At 36.8% G+C, this 25196-nt stretch overlaps 1 protein-coding gene across 1 annotated transcript; it reads left to right on the top strand.

The window, feature by feature from the left end:
- Positions 1–346: 346 nt before the first annotated feature.
- On the top strand, positions 347–3033 carry LOC143631201 (cyclin-D3-3-like). The gene is made up of 4 exons (XM_077100035.1): positions 347–860; positions 1453–1657; positions 1745–1875; positions 2569–3033. Exons 1-4 carry the CDS (start codon positions 432–434, stop codon positions 2845–2847), a joined length of 1044 nt encoding a protein of 347 aa, XP_076956150.1. The 5' UTR covers positions 347–431; the 3' UTR covers positions 2848–3033.
- The last annotated feature ends 22163 nt before the right edge of the window (positions 3034–25196 follow it).

The raw sequence follows: 25196 nt of genomic DNA, 5'->3' as shown, positions 1-25196 counted from the left end.
CCATCCTCGTCCTGCATAGTCATACATACATGAGTCACAAAGCGTATATACGATTGGATGTTGCCAGTTCATCATCTCGAGAGCCCAAACAAACACCCATCTTTTCCTTGAATAATAAAAATAAAAATGAAAATGATAGTATAAAACCATTCTTATTCTCATTCTCATTCTCATTCTCATTCTCATTCTCACTCTCTCTGTGTGACTACTGACTGCTTGTTTATTTATCAGCAACCAAAGAAATAAAGGGTTGGGTGGATAGCCTGATTCATACTTCTTCTTCTTCTTCTTCTTCTTCTTCTTCTTCTTTGCTTTCACTTTCTCTCTCTCTGTTATTCACACACAACACACAAAACATGCTGTTCAATTTCTTCTTGTGTTCTTGAAGATAATGAATCAACCCCTGTTCATCCTCTTCTCTCTAGAAGACGATGATGACGTCACATCAACAACAACCCATCTTTGATGCCCTATTTTGCGACGAACAAGATTTCGATTTTGGACCGTCAGATCAAATCTTGAACGGCGATAAGGATTCAAACTTTACCACTCATTGGGAAGAAGATGAGCTTGATTCTCTTTTGACAAAAGAGAAAAATGATAATATTAATAATAATTCTGTTGTTGGTTTAATGGGTGGTTTGAGAAAAGTATCGGTTGATTGGATGAATCGGGTGGGTGCGCATTATGGGTTTGTGGCGTTGACGAGCGTGCTGGCTGTTAATTACTTTGATAGGTTTTTGATGAGCAGCTCGTTTCAGAAGGATAAGCCGTGGATGAATCAGTTGGTGGCTGTGGCATGTCTTTCTTTAGCTTCTAAAGTTGAAGAGATCCAAGCCCCTCTTTTGTTGGATTTGCAAGTAAGTTTTTTTTTTTTTGTTGATTTTGATGCAGATTAAGCTAATTTTTGAAGTGCAATTGATGGTGTTGGTGTTAACTTTTAGTGCATTTTGAAGTGTTTGTGAAAATGCTTAAGCTAATTTTGTAGTGCATTTGTGGTGTTGGTGTTAATTTTTGGTGCATTTTAGTGCTTATGAAATATGCATAAGCTAATTTTGCAGTGCACTTGTTGGTGTTTGTGTTAATTTTTAGTGCATTCTAAGTTTTTATGAAAATGTACAAGCTAATTTTGTAGTAAAATTGATGGTGTTTATGTTAAATTTTAATGCATTTTAAGTGTTTTTGAAAATGCCTAAACTAATTTAGAGTGCAATTTTTGGTAAATGTGTTAATTTTTTATACTGAATAAGTGTTTGTGAAAATGCCAAAGCTTATTTTGAAATGCACTTGATGGTGTTTGTTGAACTTTTAATGCATTTTAAGTGTTTGTGAAGATGTCAAAGCTAATTTTGTGGTGCAATTGTTGTGTTTATGTTAATTTTAATAAGTGTGTGTGAAAATGATTAAGCCAAATTTGTGCTGCAACTGATGGTTTTTTATTATTTTGTTCAGATGGAAGGAACAAAATTTGTGTTTGAGTCAAAGACCATAATGAAGATGGAGCTTTTGGTGTTATCTTTTCTTGAATGGAAGATGAATCCAGTAACCCCGATTGCATTCTTCGATTACATCATGAGGAGGCTTAATTTGATGACTCATCATCTGCATTATGAGTTCTTGAGGCGGTGTGAGCGGATTCTTCTATCTGTTATTAATGGTAAGCTTATGATGTGATTACAGATCACCTATATGATGTTTGTTTTAGGTTGAATCATGTGGCTGATCTTTGTTATAATGAATGCAGATTCAAGGTTTCTAGGGTTTCTTCCTTCTGTAATGGCTGCTGCTATAATGTGCATTGTTAGCAAAGAGATTGAGCCTGATAATGCATTGGATTATAGAAATCAGCTTACGAATCTTCTTAATATTACCGAGGTTTGTTCTTTGCTTTAAAAATGTATTTGATTGTTAAGCTAGCGAGTCCAAAATCACTTTATTTTACACAAATTTAGCTTACGGGTTGCATCCGATTAAATTAATATGTTATTTTTGCATCAAATTTGAACTCATTCTATGGTTTTGTTTCATTGTTTTAAGGGTTATATCTAATTATCTATTGGTAGGTCTTTAAACGAATCGGATGTTCAGTGAACTGTTCGGTGGGAAATTCGTTTATGCTTGTTCATTTAATAAACGAACATGAACACATGTTTCATCCGTTCATGTATGCTCGTGAACGTTTGTTTGTTTATATGTTTGTTCATTCATATATGTTTCATGAACATACATGTTTCGTGACTTCGTCCATTCACATGTGTTTGTTATGTGATTTTTCATATTTTCAAAATCGTTAAGCCTAATATTAATTTTAAACATACATTGATGGTAATTTAGTTATTTATTACCCCTAATCAATTTAAAATCATTGATTTTTAATTTTATTAATTAACCTAATATTTATTAGTTAACTTTTTAGCGATCTAATAATACTGATCACTTGTGTATGTTTATGTTCATGAACCGTTCTTTTAGAAAATTAACAAACAGACACGAACATGTTCATTTTCTTAAAATTTATTTGTTTTAAAGAAATGATGCTAAGATATATTAAATTGCATATCTTAACAGGAAAACTTGGACAAATGTTCTAATTTCATCATGGATGTATCAAACAATAATGTAACCGGTTATTTCCAAACGCGCAAACGAAAATACTCGGTTCCCGGAAGTCCAAGTGGGGTAGTGGATGCCTATTTCAGCAGCGACAACTCTAACAACTCATGGGCGAATGCATCATCAGTGACATCATCAACCGAGGTCCATTTCAAGAAAAACCGAACCCAAGAACAACAAATGAGATTGACTCCGGTCAACCGCGCGCCCATTGATAATCTGCTATCTTTTTAAGTATGGTAATTAGTTTACATTTGCTATAGTATGTTGTTATGGTGCAATTACATTGCTACCCTTATTCTATATCTCTGTTTCTGGTCAAAGTCAACAAACCCATGTGTTGGAAAAACACATTCTACATTTGCTTCAATTAAATTGTCTAACATTTTATCGGTCAATTCGGTACCTTTTGATATATTATATATCAATCCGTGTGTGTGCAGTGTTGTTTGTAGGTATTAATGTTAGGGACACTTGTTGAATATCATAAATCAATGATTTAGAGGTGGGTGGGATCATAAATGGACATGTCACAAAGCTACCCTTTGATTCTTGTGTAGTTGTGTGCTGACTATTAAAGGGTTAGCTGTTTTCTATTTATTTTGTTTAACATGCTAAACATGATGGTGTATGTTTGCATAGTGTAACAATATTGACAAAATGGAAGCTTCATGTCTGTTGACTTTTGAGTTTCTTGAATTGAGGCATTGTAGTATTTTTGTGAATGATTAGACTTTCAAGATTGTTGATTTATTAAAAAATTATGCTTTAAATACCTGCTTATTATAAAAGAAGTTATAAAATTTATAAAAAGATTTTATGTTCTTGAAGATATGACTTTGATTCTTGATTTGTTGACTTTTAGGACCACTTGGTTTAACTTCTTGATTAGGTTTTTAATATTCTTTATGGCTGTTAAAAAAACTTGCATGAAAAAACTTCATTTGGAATTTGCTCATTTGTAAACGAGTTGAGCCAAGCTAACTCGGTATGTAAACAATTCGAGCCCGAGCCAAGGTCAACTTGGCCTGACTTGCTCGTTTTATGTATCTGCATAATTTACATCATCAAGAAAAGGGTATACATCAAATGCGATTATTTGATCGGTATTTGACTTGAAAATGTTGATTCTACATTTTCGATAATATATAACAATAATAATAAAAGTAATACAGTAGAAAAAACAAATTGATCATTGAGGAGAGATGTATAGAGAAGATAAAGATCAAAAGTAAAGTGTGTACGAATATCAAAATAAAATAAAATGTATGGGGAACCTTATGAGTTTGTGGGGCTGTTTTTGTCCCCAAGGGCACTCCTGTTCAATATTCATTGCTTTTTCTCTACTTTAAGGTTGTTTGGTTTATGGTTTGACATTAGTGTAAAACAACCATAATTTATGATTATAATAATCCTAAGGAGAAAGTGAGATTTCAACGTGTAGCAATGCACATATATTGGGGCCCACCCAAATTATTTTGGAATGATACATGATGAATCTTCTCCTTTCCCTGTGATGTCAAACTTTGACTTGGTCATTTACTCAAAGTAAAAAACATCATCATCGTACTCAGTATATCCCACCAATAGCAATGCTATGGTAGGGTTTGAGGAAGATAAGATGTAGACAGCCTTACCTCTATCCCATAGGGATAGAGAGGCTGCTTCCGGTGAGACCCCCGGCTCGATAGTAGTTTTGAATCAAGCCTTGGACATAAGACACATAACACTCAATCATCGGGACACCGGCTGATTGGTGCATGTGCCCTTGTCTTTCGGCTATCAACGCCACCACATGATGCCTGATTAACCTTCCGCCACTTTTAACGTTATTTTCACGTGATTAGTAAAATAACGTCAAAATTAGTGCAATTTTACTTTTTCCCACCCAAGGGTTCACACATATATACATTATATGTGCGCACCGCAAGCAGGGCGTACTCAAAGTAAAAAACCATTGTGGGAATTCACTTTCTTCATTTCTTGTACCTTTTGCTGTTTTCTTGGTAAAATAATCTCCAAGGTCCAATTTTTATGATTATATTTTACTGAATTCTTGAAGCCCTTTTTACTGCTTCATCTTTTCTTCCTGGTTAAAGAAAAAGCACACTGAAACATATATGAAAAAAATGATATTTATAAATTGATTTTCTTTAATATATAGAACACTATTTTCTTTTTTACCGTTTCTATATTTTCTTGGTATAATAATCTCAAAGATCCAAGTTTTATGATTGAATTTTACTGATTACTTAACCCTTGTAAAATAAAAAAAATCTAAACTTTATGAATGGATTTTCTTGCATATTTATAATACATACTTATTTTTGTTTGTTTTACTTTTTCTATCTTTTGGTACTGGTCAAAGAGAAAGCAAACTTATACTACAAATTGGACAGTTTGCTAAGGATGGGTTTCTGTTGGGCTTCCCTATTTGAGTTTCCTTTTGTCAGATAGAATTGGGACCAAATTTGCAGTGAAACAGCAGATTCTCTTCATCCCTTTTGTTTTTGTGTGTGTATATGAAATAAAGAATATCTCTGTATACAATTTACAATGCTAGTAGTATTATAGGATGGGTTTTCACTTTTCAGCCTTGTTTTAATCATTTCTCCAATGGGTGGTATTGGGACACATACTGCAAAGATAACTTGTACATTATGCAAAAGGAGTTGTACATGTTGGGAAACTGATCAAACCTTTCTTTTTTGTTTTTTTAACTAATGCAATGATAGTTGTACATTGATACCTTTGTTTGCAAGATTTTATATTTTTCTTAAAGATCCACAATGTGGCGGACTCACAATCTCACATAATGACATGCAAATTTTCATGTGTTATGTAGTATCCGGTACTTGTTTTACAATCAAGTGACTGATTTATCAAACATTTTTAAATGGTGACTCTAGTAAAAAAGATGTTGAGTTTTGTGATAATATAATATGAATGGATTATTCATTTTTATATCTTAGATGTGTAAAATTGGTTATTTGTATAACAATAATATATTATCTTTACATGATTTGATTTTATAGGACCACTTCAATTAGGTCAAATATTTATGTTGATGAAGCATGGCTGGCTGCATTGTTTAGCTACACACAATTAAGCAGAAATTTGACTCTAGAGTTTGTAGGAAAGTTGGAACAAATTATTGTGAACATTGCATGATAATTTATGGGATATTTAATATGATACCCCTCAACTATCTTAGTATCAAACTAGGTTTCTTAACTAAATTAACAGCTTTGTAATACCTTCTTAACTAAACAAACAGCCTTATTTTGTTTAACTGTTTATGTAATTTACCAATAATATTCATTTGGTGTAATATATTAATATTATAATTATTTAATTTGCTTCACATGAACTCTAAAGTGGCTGAAAAGAAAGTTATGTGAAATGATTTTTTACCCAAACAAGTAAATAAAACACAAGTCATGTGAATCATGATCATGATGGTTGGGAACCAGCTGTGGGTGGGTGTTTGAAAAGTATGCAGCTCAATATAAATGGTTATTATTGTTTTAAATCTGAAGGTACAACTTTAGATGCTCACTCCAAAATAAGAAACATCCAAATGTTAGATAACATGTACAAGTACAACACCAAAATGCACAACCATATGATGCACAAAAACAAGATGAAAGATGTTATGATCTTGATGTGTCAATTTCATAACCCATTAAGCAAACCAACACAGTTTTGGATTCTGTGTAATATAGATAAGATTTAGTGTTTTTATAATTCATGTAAAATGATTTTTTAACTATAAAGATTTTAAAATTTTTGGAAGTATTATATTTATAGGGAATTTATTCATATGGTGGTTGAAAGTTGAAACTATAGTTTTCAATTTTATCCTTGGGTTAAGTTTATGATGTGATGTGATGTTATGTTATGTTATGTTAGATATAAGGCTGAGGGGTGTGGGGGGCGCGAGAGGGGGCGTGAGTGGGGGCGTCAGCCAATAATATTGTGACGTGTGGCAGAGAGAGAAACTTGATAAGATGGGTGTTGGTAGTGGTGATAGCGCCCCGGGCCATGGTGTGGAGGGGCGCGAGAGGGGGCGCGAGCGGTTTATTTTTTTATTTTTTTATAAATGTATTAAAAAAACGTATTATTAAAAAAACAAGAAATTATTTAAAAAAACACACATTAATTAAAAAAACACATTAATATATAAAAAAATATTAAAGTACTAAAGAAAAACATTATTCTTATTATTCGGCTTCGTCTTCTTCGATCAACCTCTTCCGGATACGTTCCTTTTGTTTTTCCATCAGCATTTGGTCGACCGGATTTAGGTGGCTGAAGTCTCTTGCAAGGAAGTCCAAATCTCTCATTCTTTTTTTTTTCCTTTTTGTCAATAGAGACCACCTCCATGGTTTTGTTGAATTTATTGAGGGATTCAACAAGATCGTTGATGTTTACGGCTTCCCCCTCAGCCGGTTTTTTCCCCCTGGCGTCCCTTCCCAATGGCCGCCTCCTCGGCGGTGAAGACGTTTCCTCCCCCGCAACGTTTAGGTCGAATCCAACCCGGCAATCCGACCCGGCGGAAGTGCTGTACGCTCCAGACGAACTAGTTTTAGTCCGTTTCGGCCCTACTTCCGCATCAACGTCCGGCGCCACCAGCTCAACCCACTTAGAACACCTTCTCAACCTCTCCCACACCTTTACATCGTCCCACGTCTTCACCGTCCCATACCTCCGCAGGCACTCCTGCCTCCACTCTTCGACAGTGAAATTATAAACCGCCAAATCGTCACTGCCACTTGGTCTCATACGACCGGCGTTCCTGTTGAACAGATTAGTAAACAAGCCGACAAATTTTCTGATTTCGGTCCACCGACCCGAAATCATATCGGCGGTCCGCTCTGTACTCCCAACGAGCGAATAGAACGTCTCCCTAACCTTTGTCCAAAAGACCTTGCTCTTTTGGTAGTCCGCTGCAAAATGCATAAATAAATTTGTAAGTCATTTAACTTTTTTTGGTAACTTTTTTATTAAAAATCATTTTTAAAAACGTTAAAACAATTACCGCAACGCCGATCCTCAGAAGTGACTATCCAAGCCCGACACAGGGCTTCCTTCTCATCCGATGACCACGGAGTGATTTTCCGTTTCGCCCTTCCGGTCGAAGCCGAACCCGACCCGTCCGTTGCAACTTGTTTTTTCCGGTGGACGCGTCTTCTTTGTCCCGCAGCTTCACCTTCTGGTTCTGGTTCTTGTGTCTCCGGAACTACAAAGTTAGGAGACGGTTGTATGTTGGATGGTTGAAAGCCGGATGGTTGTTGCGACCCCGAATAAAACATCGGTTGGTCCGGTGCCGACCATAAATCGTCGTAACTGTAATCTGATTCTAGGTTTGGGTACCAATTTCCAGCCATGTTTTTAAAAAAAGGTTTGGAAGATGGGGTGATTTCGGGTTTTGGGTGTGGTATGTGATATTGGTTTGGGTTTGATATATGTTTAATACAGAGAAACAAAATCGAGTTGGAAATAGGTTTGATATGGGTGTTGAAATGGGTTTGATATGGGTTTGTTATTATATATAGGAAAAAAAAAACGTTTTTTTTTTTAAATAAAACACCCCCCAACGGCTATTCACGCTTTCCAAGAAAACTCTTGCGCCATTCTCAGCCGCTAGCACCCTGGCGCCTGCCTCGTTTTCCGCTCTCACGCCCCTCTCGCGCCCCTATCGCGCCTCGGTGGTGTGGTGCTCGCGCCCCGGGGCGCGAGCGTCCGGCCTCTTGCGCCCTTCCTAGCGCTCCACACCCCTCAGCCTAAGTTAGACTTGTACAACAAAACCAAAAGGCACTTGTTGACTTTTAAGATAATTTCATCATGTCTCCATGCCATGTGAGTATGTGACCATATTATTGTACACTAGATTTTATCTCCATGTTACGGGGGTTATTTTACATTATTCGTTTTTAATATTTATATATATATATTTGGATTTTAATTTTATTTATTATAAGAAAGTTAATAACTAATATACTTGAGGTTTGATGATAAAATGGTTTCACAAATAAATGACATGTTATAATCCGGTTTAAAAGCTATCTGGGTTTGGTGATACCCATTACTCATTTATTTTCTTTATTATAAAATTGTTTCTTAATTATAAATAATATTTTTTTAAAATAAAATAAGATATTAATTTTTAGTATATCATGGCTTGAGAGAATGGTTGTTTTACATTTTTTTGTTTTTAAATATTTATTTTTTGGATTTTAATTTTCTTTATTATAATAAAGTTAATAATATACTTAGGGTTTGATGATAAAAGGGTTTCATAAATAAATGATATGTTATAACCCGTTTAAAAGCTATATGGATTTGGTGACCTATGACCCGCTCATGTTTTTTTACTATAAAATTGTTTATTAATTATAAATAATATATTTTTCTTTTTAAATTGGATATTAAATTTTAGTATATCCCTATTTTATAGAATTTTTATATCAAATAATTGGTAAGATTAATTTTTAATTTAATGAGATGTTATAACCCGTTTAAGAGCTATCTGGTTTTGGTAAGACCCATACCCATGAATTTGAGTTAAATCAATGAGAGACGTCCATTTAAAAATCAAATAATCTGATGGCTTCCATAAAAGAAGGGAGCGACTACATCACGACATGTAGGATTTTAAAAGTTTCATTTATATATATTATAGATGTTTTATGGATACCATGGACACACGTGGCACTTGTGATTTGATACTTGTTTTAATTTTTGTTTAATTTTTTCCTATTGTATATCATAAAAGATCTTTATACAAATTCAAAACAGACTTTCTACATAAATTTACACCAATGTTATATTTTTGTTATAATGTGAAGATAGACAAGTAAGATACTTATTTAAACAGACATTGTATACAAAACAGGGGTTATTTGACAATCTTAGGTTAAATCTGTAAGAGACATGATTCATTAAGACATAATATTTGTCTCTTAAACTTAATCAGAAAAATGCTTCATAAACTATTAAGATGTGTATTTTCAATAAAACAAATACAATATACCTCCCATAAATGAAATCATAAGAGACTACCACACAACCAGTAAATTGAATAAAGAGCCAAGAGACTAAGACAACCAAATAAATAATCATACATTTGCATTTATCATGATACATTAGAATCGGTAAATATATATATTTTTTAATTTAGTTCATTTTTTTAAAAGGTTATCATCATTTATTATTTTGTTAAATGGTAATTGAAAATGTTTTAAAGGAAACATTAACATGGTAGATAATATAGAACACTCAATTAGGTTTACTAGTTTATTTTTAATTTTTTAGAATACTTAATTGACAGAAAAATTAAATGTTAATAGGAGTAAAAAGTAACAATAATTGAGATATTAAGTCAATGATTTTGTTACAATTTTGAATATGCACATGAAATATCATAATTGGTGTGTAATGTTAGGTGACCTTCATACTTTAGTCTCTTAGGAGCATGATTGATCTAAGATGGTCCATGCCATTTATGCAATGTGTGAACATTCATCTATTATTACCTTTGACCACATCTTGGTTTGGATAATTGAAGTAAAAGGGAGGGACATAATTATGATTTATTATAGATTTAATTGGGTGAAAAAGGAATGGGCTAAATCGTATTATTCACAATTTAACTGAAAAAACAACATACGAACATAACAAATTAAGAATCAACGTACGATTTAACTGTTTTGAAAGTAAGAAAGAAAAACAAATAGCATGGTCAATCTATGACTATTGGCAACGTTAAGTGAGGTTTTAATATCATAACATCTTGTCCTGTGCTTCGATGTCCCACCCTCTTCAAGACAAAGCAACTAAGTTGCCCTCTATGTTTCCACGTTAAATATACTAGCTAAAAAGGCACAATATAACATAAAAATACACAAATAAAACTCTAAATAGTAACTTATGGTCAAGTTATTCTACAAAGGAGACAAAAATAAGAAGGATTAGAAGGATTTATAGCTACACAAAAAATCCTTAAAAAAATTTAACAAAATAATTAAAAAAAAAGAGAGAAAATTCCCAAAATAAGCATTTATAAAAACAAATTTCTAGTTTTAGGTACCATTTACAAAAAATTCCAGAAATAGGTATTATAAACTAGTCGTGACGAGTGGTTTGTAGAAACCAATTAGAACTTGCCACGTGTTCTTAAACTAACCATTACGAGCACGTTCACTAATCATTAACTCGTCACGACTAAATAAGTTTCATGCCTCGTAATCAACGCTCACGAGTAATTTATAAGTCCTTTAGTCGCGACGAGTAGATTATGAGGTTAAACTAGTCGCGATGAATTAACTACTAATAAACTACTCATGTAGGGAATGTAAACCGGGTAAACTAGTCGTCGCGACTAAATGACTTATGAATTACTTGTGGGTGTTGATTACGAGGCATGAAACTTATTTAGTCGTGACGAGTAAATGATTAGTGAACATGCTCGTTACAGTTAGTTTAAAGACACGCGACAAGTTTTAGTTGGTTCTACTAACTACTCTGTGACAACTCGGTTTCTCCACGCCTTAATTTACACCTACTACCCGACCCGTTTTATGTTCGGGAAATTTTAACAACGAAAAGTAAGCACGTTTATCGAGACATTATTATAAAATTTATAATTGTTTGTATATTTATTTAATATATGTTTAACTTTAGAAAATATTCGTTTTTAACCCAAAAAACTAACTTTTATCCTTTATGGTTTCCACCTCAAATCCCTAGGGACTAATTTGTAAATTCTGCATATTATGTTTATAATCCTTGGATCCTGACCCGTGACCCATATCCGTTGTAACACCCCGACCAAAGGCGGATTATACATCGGGGCGCCACATATTGTTTCATTACTCGTGACACTATTGGGTGTCAATATTTAATAAATACATTCATTCGCGCACGCGCAAAGCAAACACATAATATAAATCAACATAAATCAATATATTATAAATCAAAATATTCGAACAGCAATAACTTGTCTTGATACATTTTAATCTAGGTCCAAAAGTAAAAACGTCCTATGTGTCCACAAGCTCCAAAACGGCTACTGCAAACCTGAACATGTGTTAAAATAAACGTCAAACACTTGCGTGTTGGTGAGAAATCAAGTTTAATACAATACATAGATAGCAATAAATCTGCGCGCAACACGTGTATGTCTGGTGTTTAACAAGGGTGCAATCAGATTGTGATCAAGCCTAAATAGATCATAGCTCATAGTTCATAGTTCAATCCGTGCTCCCAATTGAGCACAAAAACGAGAAAACATCTGTGCAAGTGTAAACAAAGAAAACCGTAAACGATAGGTCTCCCGTGTTCATCTAATGGATCCATGAAAACTTCGGAATAGGCCGAACAAAGCGGTTAATGATACACACATACAAATAAACAGCCAAGTAAACGTCCTCAACACATGGGATACTGCGCGACTAAAGTTCATAAACAAGTTTAAGACTCTAAGTTTGTATGAACACATGAACATCCCAAAACATTAAAAATAAAAAGGGATTAGGTACGAGATTACTCACTTGATAAAGATGCGATGATAGATATGCAAGAATCAACTCTTAAACAAGCAAAGTTAACCTATAATTAAAGATTATTGTTTTAACGATTGGTTTTAAGTCTTGATTATAAGTTAGCATAATTAATAAGTAAACTATTATATATAATATATATTACCGGAAAAGCAGGAAGAACAAGGAGGAAGACGGAGGCAGAGAGGGAGGCGGCAGGAGGACAACGGCAGAGAGCAAAAAGGGAGGAAGAGATAATAAGTGTTGTGTGTGAAGTGTTAAGAAAATACTACTATTATTTATAGGCAAACCCAAGGGGACATAAACCCTAGAAAAGATCTCCAAAAGTAAAGAAAAGATATCAACAGTAAAAGATTCCAAAAGCAAGATATCAAAAGATATGGCAGCAGGAAAAGAGGAAAAGCAAAAGGGAAAGCTGCCAGGGAACAGTAAAAAGCATGGGCGGATCAGATAAAGGTACTGGATAAAGCATGGAAAAGCAGATCTCAAAAGATAATGTCAGTCACTTTTTCTACCAACCAATGGGGTTGGTACGCATGCTGCGCCGAAAGTAACTATTCAGACATTAGATAGGTTAGGTCAACAGCTCAGAAGATAAGACAACACAAAAGCATACAGGCTGGATAAAACAGAAGACTAGACTAAAGGGTCAAGCGCGAGAAGGCTGAGTGCGCGAGCGCGAAGGCTGACAGAACTATCCTTAACGCGTCGCGGAAAGAACTACATTTCTAAGCGCGCCGCGGGAAGAATCACATTTCTTAGCGCGCCGCGGGAGGAACTAAAATTCCTAGCGCGCCGCGGGAAGAACTATAATTCCTAGCGCGCCGCGGGAAGAACTATAATTCTTCGCGCGTCGAGGGATGAATTACGATTCTTAGCGCGCTGCGAGAAGAACTACAAATCCTTAGCGCGTCGCGGGAAGAACTTCCGTCCTTCGCGCACTGCGAGAAGAATTACAATTCTTAACGCGCTGCGAGAAGAGTTCGTCTCGCGTATCGCTGAAACAGGTGGTCTTCACGCAGGATTCCTTGTAAGGGAGTCTGGCGCGTGGAGCTGCGCAGACAACCTTAGGCGGGAAGGAACAAAGGACAAGCAAAGAGTTAGAAGAAAAAGAGGGAATCAAGGCGTAAGGGCGGGACGGCGACAAGAGGGAAAAGAAGGCGGAAAGAGAGGAGAGGGACGGGACGGCGGAAAGAAAGAGAGAGAAAGAGGCGGGAAGAAAAATATATATATTATTATTAAAAATAAAGTATAAGTATAAATAAATACTAAATCATAAAAGAAAGAGATCGGGTCAGAGAAACGGGTACCTGGGTCGGGTCGGATCGGGTCAGATGTCACAGTCTCCCCTACTTTAAGAAATTTCGTCCCGAAATTTATCTCGAAGTAGGTTGCGCAGAGAACAGGTGCGGGTACTTGATCTTCATTTGATCTTCCCTTTCCCATGTAAACTCGGCTCCGCGCTTGGACTCCCAGCGAACTTTCACGATAGGGATACGACTGCGCTTGGTTTGCTTTACCTCGCGATCCATAATCTCAACAGGCTTCTCAACGAAATGCATAGATTCATCAACTTGAACTTCATCAAGTGGAATGTGAAGGTTCTCGTCAGTTAAACACTTCTTGAGATTGGATACATGGAACGTTGGATGCACATTACTGAGCGCGGGCGGCAGGTCAAGTCTGTAGGCAACTTTTCCCACACGCGCGAGAATCTTGAATGGACCAACATAACGAGGAGCAAGCTTACCTTTCTTCCCAAAGCGGACAACACCCTTCCAGGGCGACACTTTGAGGAGAACAAGATCACCAACTTGAAATTCGAGAGGCTTCCGCCTACGATCTGCGTAACTCTTCTGTCGGCTTCTGGCAGTCAGCAGATGATCACGGATCTTGGCGATTTTATCGGTTGTCTCTTGAACAAGTTCGGGTCCTGTGATTTGAGTTTCACCCACTTCGCTCCAACAGATCGGGGAGCGGCACTTACGACCGTAAAGTGCTTCAAATGGGGCCATACCGATACTGGAATGATAGCTGTTATTATAAGAGAACTCGATCAAAGGCAGGTGCGAATCCCAATTACCTCCAAAATCAAGAACACAAGATCGGAGCATATCCTCAAGAGTTTGAATAGTTCGCTCAGACTGACCGTCAGTCTGAGGATGATACGCCGTACTCATGTCCAAGCGAGTTCCTAGCGCAGATTGGAGAGATTTCCAAAAGCGAGATATAAAACGGCCATCGCGATCGGATATGATGCTCAAAGGAGTACCATGGCGGCAGACAATTTCCTTGACATAAAGCTGCGCGAGATGCTCAACACGGTAGTTTTCACGAATGGGCAGAAAGTGAGCAGACTTAGTCAATCGATCCACTATTACCCAAATGCTATCATGTTTGCTTGCTGTCAAAGGTAACTTGGTAATAAAGTCCATCGCTACACATTCCCATTTCCACGTAGGAATTTCTGGTTGTTCGAGCAAACCAGATGGGCGTTGGTGTTCAGCTTTTACTTTAGAACAAGTCAGGCATTTAGCTACGAACACAGCAATATCCTTTTTCATACCGGGCCACCAATAAGTTATGCGCAAATCCTTGTACATCTTATCAGCGCCGGGATGAACGGAATATCGAGATTTGTGCGCTTCACTCAGGATATCAGCGCGAAGATTCTCATCAAAGGGAATCCAGATGCGATTGAGATAGCAGAGAATTCCACTCAGATTAGGGACAAAATGCGCTTCCGCGCCACACGCTAACTCGGCGCGAAGGTTACCATTACTGATGGATGCGCGCTGCGCGTCGCGAATGCGTGATTCAAGATTGCTCTGAATCGGCGCAAAGTGAAGCTGCGTGCGCGGCAAAATATAGTTAAGCTGGCAGGGTTTTCGGCTGAGCGCATCGGCTACCACATTAGCCTTACCAGGATGATACCGGATCTCACAATCGTAATCGCTGATGAGTTCGTTCCATCGGCGTTGCCTCATGTTAAGTTCCTTTTGATCAAAGATATGCTGAAGGCTTTTATGGTCAGTGTAGAGGATACACTTAGTACCATAAAGGTAGTGTCTCCAGATCTTCAAGGCAAAAACAACTGCACCAAGTTCGAGATCGTGAGTTGTATAATTCTTTTCATGAACCCTAAGTTGCCTCGATGCATAAGCGATAACCTTGCCTCGTTGCATAAGAACACAACCGAGACCTTGGTTGGAGGCATCGCAGTACACGACAAAATCATCATTACCCTCAGGTAGCGCAAGAACAGGAGCTTCACACAACAAACGCTTGAGCGTTAGAAAGGCTTCTTCTTGCTTCGAGCCCCAAATATACGGTTTACCTTTGTGCGTTAGAGCTGTTAAAGGCAAAGCGATCTTCGAGAAGTTCGAAATAAATCGCCGGTAGTAACCAGCTAAGCCCAGAAAGGAACGGATCTCAGAAGGAGAGGATGGCGTAATCCAGTTCTTGATTGCTTCAATCTTGGATGGGTCGACATGAATACCCATCTTGTTAACAACATGACCAAGAAACTGTACTTCATCAGACCAGAATTCACACTTGGAAAGCTTAGCATAGAGTTGCTCAGCTCTAAGCTTTTGCAACACCAACCGAAGATGTTGCTCGTGCTCGGCCTTGGTCTTAGAATACACCAGAACATCATCGATAAACACAATCACGAATTTATCCAAGAAAGGCCTACACACCCGATTCATTAGATCCATGAAAACGGCGGGTGCGTTGGTTAGACCGAAGGACATGACCAAGAATTCAAAATGGCCATAACGAGTTCGAAAAGCAGTCTTCGGAACATCTTCATCGCGGATGCGCAACTGGTGATAGCCAGAGCGGAGATCAATCTTCGAGAAACAAGAGGCACCTTGGAGTTGATCAAAGAGGTCGTCAATACGCGGTAAGGGATACCGGTTTTTAATGGTGAGTTTGTTCAACTCGCGGTAATCAATACACATGCGAAACGATCCATCTTTCTTTTTAACGAACAACACCGGAGCACCCCAGGGCGAAGAGCTAGGGCGAATGAATCCTTTAGCGGTCAACTCTTGAAGTTGGCTTGCCAATTCTTGCATCTCAGCGGGCGCAAGACGGTAAGGAGATTTAGCCACGGGGGAAGCACCAGGGACAAGATCAATACGGAACTCGACTTCACGAGCGGGAGGGATACCAGGAAGATCATCAGGAAAAACTTCAGGGAAATCACGCACAACAGGGATATCGCGAAGCTTCTTCTCTTCAGCAGGTTTAACCACATGGGCTAAGAATGCAACACACTTCTTCCGCATGAGTCTTTGGGCTTCGGCGCAAGACATAAGTTTAAGACCACTGGAGGGTTTTTCGCCGTAAATATGAAGATCACCATTTTCTCGAGGTATGCGAATCAATTTCTTGGCGCAAATAACTTCGGCGCGATTCTTCGAGAGCCAGTCCATACCAATGATAACATCAAAGCTTCCAAGAGGCATGGGGATGAGGTCGATCAGAAAATCGTTTTCGTTAAGGTTAAGCGTACAATCTTTAATCACTGAGTTTATTAAAACAGTTTCACCATTAGCCAATTCAACTGAAAAATTTTCTTTTAAATCGTTGCGCGGTCGCGCAAGCTTCTGCTCGAAGGCGCGAGAGATAAAACTTCGATCGGCGCCAGTATCAAAAAGTATAGAAGCATAAAATCCGTTAAGCAAAAATGTACCATTAACTACGTCATTATTCGCTTGCGCTTGGTGCGCGGTTATGTTAAAAGCTCGTCCACGCGTCACTTGGTTCGAGATCTGGTTCACCGGATTCGCTTGCGTAATCTGAACTTGTAGTCTCGGGCACGCGTTCCGGAAATGACTGGGATCACCGCAGTTATAGCACGACCTGGGTCGTGGGTTTTGGTAGGTTGGTTGTGGGTTCTGCGGGTAGACTGGTGGTGTTGGCGCAATTGGGTTGGCGAGAGGGACTCTACAGTATTCGGCAGAGTGACCAACGCGGCCACACCGGTTACATTGTCGACACGGGGTTTGGGTTGGGTGGTGAAGTCTACAGGTTGGGCAAAAGGGTTGATTTCCTGTGTAAGGTTTCTTAGGAGGCGGGGCAGGGAGTGCGGGATTGGTTAAGGCATAGTTGTGGACTATAGGGGGAGTTGGGTAGGCTGATAGTGGGTTAGGCGTGTAAACTGGAGGTTGATAAATGGGTTGTTGGGTAATGGGCGGGTTGGTAAGCGCATAGGCTTTGCGCCTGCGCTTGAGGTTGTTACGGTTTGAGGGTTCTGGTTTGGTTTCCGTTGGTTCAGGGGCAGTCTTGGTGGGTTTGGTTTTCTCAGCTCCCCGCAGGAACAGGGTTCCTGCTCTGACATGGTTGTCGCTGAGCACAGCGGCCAACTCGATGGCGTCAGAGAGGGTTACTGGGTTTCTGGCCCATACAGAATCTTGAATTTCCATGGGGAGACCCCCAAGGAATTTCTCTATGGCTCGGCGGGAAGGGGTAACAAGGTGAGGGACAAGCAGGCTTAGTTCATGGAAGCGCGTCGCGTACTCGCGCGCTTCACCGCTGTACTGCTTAAGATTCCAAAATTCCTCCTCCAGGCGCTTAACTTCGTTGGGAGGGCAGAATTCTCGCGTAAGAATTTCCTTAAATTCCTCCCAGAGCATGCTGGAAGCAGCTTCTGCGCCACGCGCATGAGCTACTCCATTCCACCATGTAAGCGCTCTGGATTCCAGGACACTGGAAGCATACAGGGTTCGTCTGTCTGAGGGGCATTGGGTATGAAGGAAAGTGTTTTCTATTTTCTCAAGCCACTGGAGCATCACGGTGGCTCCTCCAAGACCTGTGAACTTTGGAGGGTTACCCGCGTTAAAGGACTTAATGTTATAACTCGAGGTATTGTTTTGGCTCAAGGCTTGGGCTATCGCGGCGGCCATTTCCTGGGAACGTTGCTGTCTACGCATGCGCGAGGCTTCTCTTCTCTGAAATCGGCGAGATAGCGGAGGCATTCTATAAAAATTTTAATTTTAGTTAATATCTTGGTTTTAGCGCAAAGTTTTAATCTCACAAAGCTTGGTTTCGCGGAGTCAGTTACTGTCAAAAGTTAAAGTAAAATAAATGACCCTAAATGCAGACTTAATAAAGGTAACAAATTCGAATCAAGAATCGACAATTCATGTATCACCATGACTTTCCGAATTCCCAATTTAAAATATACGAGCAAACGAGTATTGGAGATTGACGATTCATGTATCACCATGACTTTTCAATCTTCAATATAAAATATACAAGAAAATGAGTATTGGAGGTTGACAATTCATGTATCACCATGACTTTTCAAGTCTCCAACCTCAGAACATAATCGTAAATGGAAATTGAAAATCAGCTATTCATGCATCACCATGACTTTTCGGACTTTCAAATCCAACAAACGAATATGTAAGTAAAATCAATAAAAATCGAAATTCAGCAAAAATCGAAATATCGCGAAATAAAACATAAAATCATATACTGCGCAAGTGCGATCATATTCATAAATAACGAGTAATTAACAATAAGCGTGCAAACATGAGATTTCTCTCATGCGCGAGAAGGGACTCTTAGGTATTCTAGGCCGTTACGTCTAACCACCTATCCTAAAGTCAACGAGCTCTGATACCAATCTGTAACACCCCGACCAAAGGCGGATTATACATCGGGGCGCCACATATTGTTTCATTACTCGTGACACTATTGGGTGTCAATATTTAATAAATACATTCATTCGCGCACGCGCAAAGCAAACACATAATATAAATCAACATAAATCAATATATTATAAATCAAAATATTCGAACAGCAATAACTTGTCTTGATACATTTTAATCTAGGTCCAAAAGTAAAAACGTCCTATGTGTCCACAAGCTCCAAAACGGCTACTGCAAACCTGAACATGTGTTAAAATAAACGTCAAACACTTGCGTGTTGGTGAGAAATCAAGTTTAATACAATACATAGATAGCAATAAATCTGCGCGCAACACGTGTATGTCTGGTGTTTAACAAGGGTGCAATCAGATTGTGATCAAGCCTAAATAGATCATAGCTCATAGTTCATAGTTCAATCCGTGCTCCCAATTGAGCACAAAAACGAGAAAACATCTGTGCAAGTGTAAACAAAGAAAACCGTAAACGATAGGTCTCCCGTGTTCATCTAATGGATCCATGAAAACTTCGGAATAGGCCGAACAAAGCGGTTAATGATACACACATACAAATAAACAGCCAAGTAAACGTCCTCAACACATGGGATACTGCGCGACTAAAGTTCATAAACAAGTTTAAGACTCTAAGTTTGTATGAACACATGAACATCCCAAAACATTAAAAATAAAAAGGGATTAGGTACGAGATTACTCACTTGATAAAGATGCGATGATAGATATGCAAGAATCAACTCTTAAACAAGCAAAGTTAACCTATAATTAAAGATTATTGTTTTAACGATTGGTTTTAAGTCTTGATTATAAGTTAGCATAATTAATAAGTAAACTATTATATATAATATATATTACCGGAAAAGCAGGAAGAACAAGGAGGAAGTCGGAGGCAGAGAGGGAGGCGGCAGGAGGACAACGGCAGAGAGCAAAAAGGGAGGAAGAGATAATAAGTGTTGTGTGTGAAGTGTTAAGAAAATACTACTATTATTTATAGGCAAACCCAAGGGGACATAAACCCTAGAAAAGATCTCCAAAAGTAAAGAAAAGATATCAACAGTAAAAGATTCCAAAAGCAAGATATCAAAAGATATGGCAGCAGGAAAAGAGGAAAAGCAAAAGGGAAAGCTGCCAGGGAACAGTAAAAAGCATGGGCGGATCAGATAAAGGTACTGGATAAAGCATGGAAAAGCAGATCTCAAAAGATAATGTCAGTCACTTTTTCTACCAACCAATGGGGTTGGTACGCATGCTGCGCCGAAAGTAACTATTCAGACATTAGATAGGTTAGGTCAACAGCTCAGAAGATAAGACAACACAAAAGCATACAGGCTGGATAAAACAGAAGACTAGACTAAAGGGTCAAGCGCGAGAAGGCTGAGTGCGCGAGCGCGAAGGCTGACAGAACTATCCTTAACGCGTCGCGGAAAGAACTACATTTCTAAGCGCGCCGCGGGAAGAATCACATTTCTTAGCGCGCCGCGGGAGGAACTAAAATTCCTAGCGCGCCGCGGGAAGAACTATAATTCCTAGCGCGCCGCGGGAAGAACTATAATTCTTCGCGCGTCGAGGGATGAATTACGATTCTTAGCGCGCTGCGAGAAGAACTACAAATCCTTAGCGCGTCGCGGGAAGAACTTCCGTCCTTCGCGCACTGCGAGAAGAATTACAATTCTTAACGCGCTGCGAGAAGAGTTCGTCTCGCGTATCGCTGAAACAGGTGGTCTTCACGCAGGATTCCTTGTAAGGGAGTCTGGCGCGTGGAGCTGCGCAGACAACCTTAGGCGGGAAGGAACAAAGGACAAGCAAAGAGTTAGAAGAAAAAGAGGGAATCAAGGCGTAAGGGCGGGACGGCGACAAGAGGGAAAAGAAGGCGGAAAGAGAGGAGAGGGACGGGACGGCGGAAAGAAAGAGAGAGAAAGAGGCGGGAAGGAAAATATATATATTATTATTAAAAATAAAGTATAAGTATAAATAAATACTAAATCATAAAAGAAAGAGATCGGGTCAGAGAAACGGGTACCTGGGTCGGGTCGGATCGGGTCAGATGTCACATCCGTAACCCGTAACCATTACCCGTTTAGATTACTTGAGCCATAATTAACGATCTAAACTAGGAATTTAATCAAGTTTGTGATTTCCCGTATCATTATCGGCCTAAACAACTCATTTAATTTAGAAATAAGATCAAATCAAATGTATATTGATATATTGTATAAACCATCATAATCTAGGATCAATTATATAATCTAGGGTTGATTATAACGCAATTTCTCGTGTCTGCGTCTCCTATATAACTCGACATTCAAAACCCTAACCCTAATTTCATTAACCTTGGTCGTAGCCTCTGTTCGATACTATTCTTACCGCCGGCAACTGGGGTGGTCATTCTCCCTGCTCCCATCGTCTTTCCAGGTAATTGGAAGATGCATTTTGCTCGTCCAACATCATTGAACAAAAGCCCTAATATTGATTTAATTAACATTCAACGGATTTATCGATTTCATAACTAGGGTTTCTGATTGAATTAGGTTTTGATTTGTTTCTGTATATATTAAACCGTTTACAAGCTTTAACTAACTGACACACCAGCATAGACGGCTGGTGTGTGTGTGTGTTCATTCCTGAGCCGGCCATTAGGCGCGGGCTCGAGTCCAGCCATCTGTTTTTTTGTTGTTATTTTTATTTCTTTATCATTTTAATGTTATAAAATATATTATAATTAATATTAAATATTAAATAAACAATAGTTTATTCAAACCGACATCATAAAGTTAAATGTTTTGTGTCAACTAGTTTCGTTACAAGTTTTCATGTGTATATATATATATATATCTTATTAATAATGAATCATTATTATTTTATTAAAAACCGACACTAATATGGAGGCTTATCGTTGTTAAAATGTCTTTATAAATTTGCTCATATTTATTAGATATATATTTTAAATATATATATATATATATATATATATATATATATATATGTATTATTTTTAAAACAAAACTATAATAAATGTACTAAACGTATTAAAAATGTTAATTATATTTTTACCATCAAATTCATTAAGATTTCCAAAATATAAATTTTATGATAATTATATAATTAAGTGTTTATCATTTATTCAAACTAATTGTTTGTAAGTTCGATTATACAATAAACAATGATTTTTATAATTAAATGATAACAATAATCCTTTGAGAGTAATCGTTCAATCCATAATGTACCGATAATAATTGTAACTCAATCCGCATCGAACTCCTAAATTCACCATATGTGTTACATCATTTACAATTCATTCATAATATTATATTATTTAATTAGGATTCTTGTCGATAATTCTCGAAGAGTGTGATTTCCACTTTCTTGACATATTCATTCCCGTTTGGCTTATTTGATCAGGTGAGTTTGATCATTCCTCTTTTTCTATATTGTTTTCAAACGTTTTGGGGACATATGCGTACTTATTCATATTTTCTATCATATATATATATATATATATATATATATATCTCAAACAATCGCAAACATGATCATTGTGTATTGTATCAATTAAATGCTATTTGTTTAAGTGTGTTTGTATTCTATCAAGTCTTGGATTCTCATTAGTATGATCATATGAACGTCTTAGTAACCGGAGCCCGATTCGCTTGGCGAAGGTAAAACAACAATTTTAGTCATTGTAGTCAATGCCCGATTCGCTTGGCAATGATTCATTGGCAGACTAGCACGATTTGGTTATATATATGTTTTGTTATGATTTGATTGATTACTATCACATGTTTGGTTTGCGCATTTATCACTTATCAATTATCTATCATATATATATATATATATATATATGTATATAGGCTAAGTATAAAATGAAAACCCACTTGAGTTGTGAAAACTTTAGAAACCCATTCTTAATCACATGTTTTTAATTAATGTTTAAATCTTGTGGTCCACAATTAAAGTGAATAAAAAATGTAAATATAAATATAACTTTTTCCTCTCCTGAAAACATATATAAAAATTAGTAAAAAAATGTTAAAAAATAGCAAAACATTTTTTTTTATGTTTCGATGTTTTGTATTAAATGTTACAACATATATTACATGTAACAAAAAAAAAACCGATGTTACATAGGGTTTTCAGGAATTTTCACAACTCAAATAGGTTTTCATTTAACCTTACCCTATATACATACATATATATATATATATATAAATATATATATATATATATTATTTGTTGTGTTAAAATTGGTGATCATCTCACTCTAACATGTCTTGTTGACAAAACTCTATTTTCTACGCATATGCAGGTTGCTTGAATTGAAATATGGATATTTAGTCAAGACCATAGGTTAAAATGAAGACGATCGTTAAATCATGTTTATAATCATTTATTTGAATTGTTTTGTAACGTTTGTAAACGTGTGTGTATATTTGAATTAAAATAATTAATTAGATATTGTCACGTTTATATTTTGATAGTATTTTCGAGCTGTGAGCAATCGGATAGCGTCCCGGCATTTCCGCCTTAGGTTGGGGTGTGACATACTCGTCACGACTAGTTTATACTACCTGTTTCTGAAATTATTTGCAAATAGGACTTAAAGTTAGAAATTTGTTTTCATAAATGCTTATTTTGGGAATTTTCTCAAAAAAAAAAAACCATAACTCATAATTTAATAAAAAAACGAAAAAAGTAAAAACACAAAAATGTTTCCACCGCCTTTCTCGTTCTAAAAAAAACAATGTTGAGTGAAAAATATCATTGTGTCTTTTTGTTTATCATTGTGTTTTGTATTTATTTTCGCTATTGATTGTGTCTTTTCTTTCTTTGGCATTGTGTTTTTTTTCTTGATATTGTGTTATATTACTCAGCATTGAGCTATATTTTGTTCGGCATTTTGTTATATTTTGCGATCTATTGTGTCTTTTTTTAGTTATAATTGTTTCTATTTTAGTTGAGTGAAAAAAACCATGATGATTGTCATTGGAAGGAGTGAACTTGATTTATAGTATTGTTTGTATTTTAGTTGTAGTGTAATGTTTGTACTTTAATTTTAGAGAAATTTTTATACTTTAATCGTGGTGTGATTTGTTACTTTGAATCATTTGTTCTAATAAAATTGTTTGCAAAAGATGTTGCTGCTATTGTTTTAACAAGAGTGTTTGATTAAGTTTCTTTTTATTTGGAAGCATTTGTCAAACCATCACAATCAAAATATCATACAAACCATAATTGTCAAACATTCCACTTAAAAATGGCATAAACAAACCTAAAAAACATGCTTACAAGTTTTAAAAGTGTCATACAAACTGTTAGTGCTTGGTTTTGCGTCTCCGTCTTTATTTAATGTATTATTGTATTAGAAATAATGTAAAGGGTATTTTGGCAACATTCGTATGACACATTTGTTAAATGTAAGACACATTCGTTAGAGTAGCTAATAACAATTGTGTCCCTTTCATTAATTTATCACTCATTCGTTATAAGTTGATAACGAATGAGAGGACGGATGTTGTCACATCCTGACTTAGGGCCTAGGCGTGTGACCAATAGTTGGTACCTGTTTTATAAATATATTAGAGTTATGGGTAAATTTTAGCAGAAGACTTAAAGGTTTAATATAATATTAATTTACATTGAAAATTTACTTGGGAATTAAATACCCAAGTTGATAGTTTACCAAATATTGTTATTAAATATTACAAGGATTTGTATATCAAAAACTGAGCCATCAAATACGCGAACTTCTATCTCCGGGATGACTCTAATCCTTGTATCTAGTAATCATCAAACTTAGTTACCTGCGGGGGAAATTAAAATACGTCAGCTATGTGCTGGTGAATCGTTATGACTCTAAAAGCATATAAATAACAATCATAATACAAATATAGTTTTCTTGACAAGCTAAGCGGATATATTGCTATACCCGGTATATGTAACACTGCCCTACACACACACAAGTCTCCGAGCCACGCAGCCCATACCGGAGAAACTATATATGACCATTAGCCCGCGGCCACGTAGCCTTTGAATGTTTAGGCTTAACGGTTATGTTTGGATCTAGACACATGTGTATTCGGTCTGAGTTGTTTTATTCTCTAATTTGTATTATAACGTTTTAAAGATCACGTAATCTCATGTAATTGTTTGACTGACTCTATAAGACAAACAACCTGTCTATCATATAGAGTATAAATATGTTTTGACTGTTTGTAAAGGTTTAACGTATTCACCTGAATCGATGATATGATTGTTTGAAAACCTTTCTTGATTGCGAATGATTGTCAACCTATAAACAAATAGGTTTGAATGATCACCTTGATGATGTTTCTTGATTAGACTGCAGA

Source organism: Bidens hawaiensis, unplaced genomic scaffold (genome assembly GCF_021521415.1).
Source record: "Bidens hawaiensis isolate Kalapana, Puna unplaced genomic scaffold, B.hawaiensis_p1.1 tig00005959_1, whole genome shotgun sequence".
Classification (NCBI taxonomy): Eukaryota; Viridiplantae; Streptophyta; class Magnoliopsida; order Asterales; family Asteraceae; genus Bidens; species Bidens hawaiensis.
Note: the sequence above shows the minus strand (reverse complement) of the source record. Positions and strands in the feature narration are given on the sequence as shown.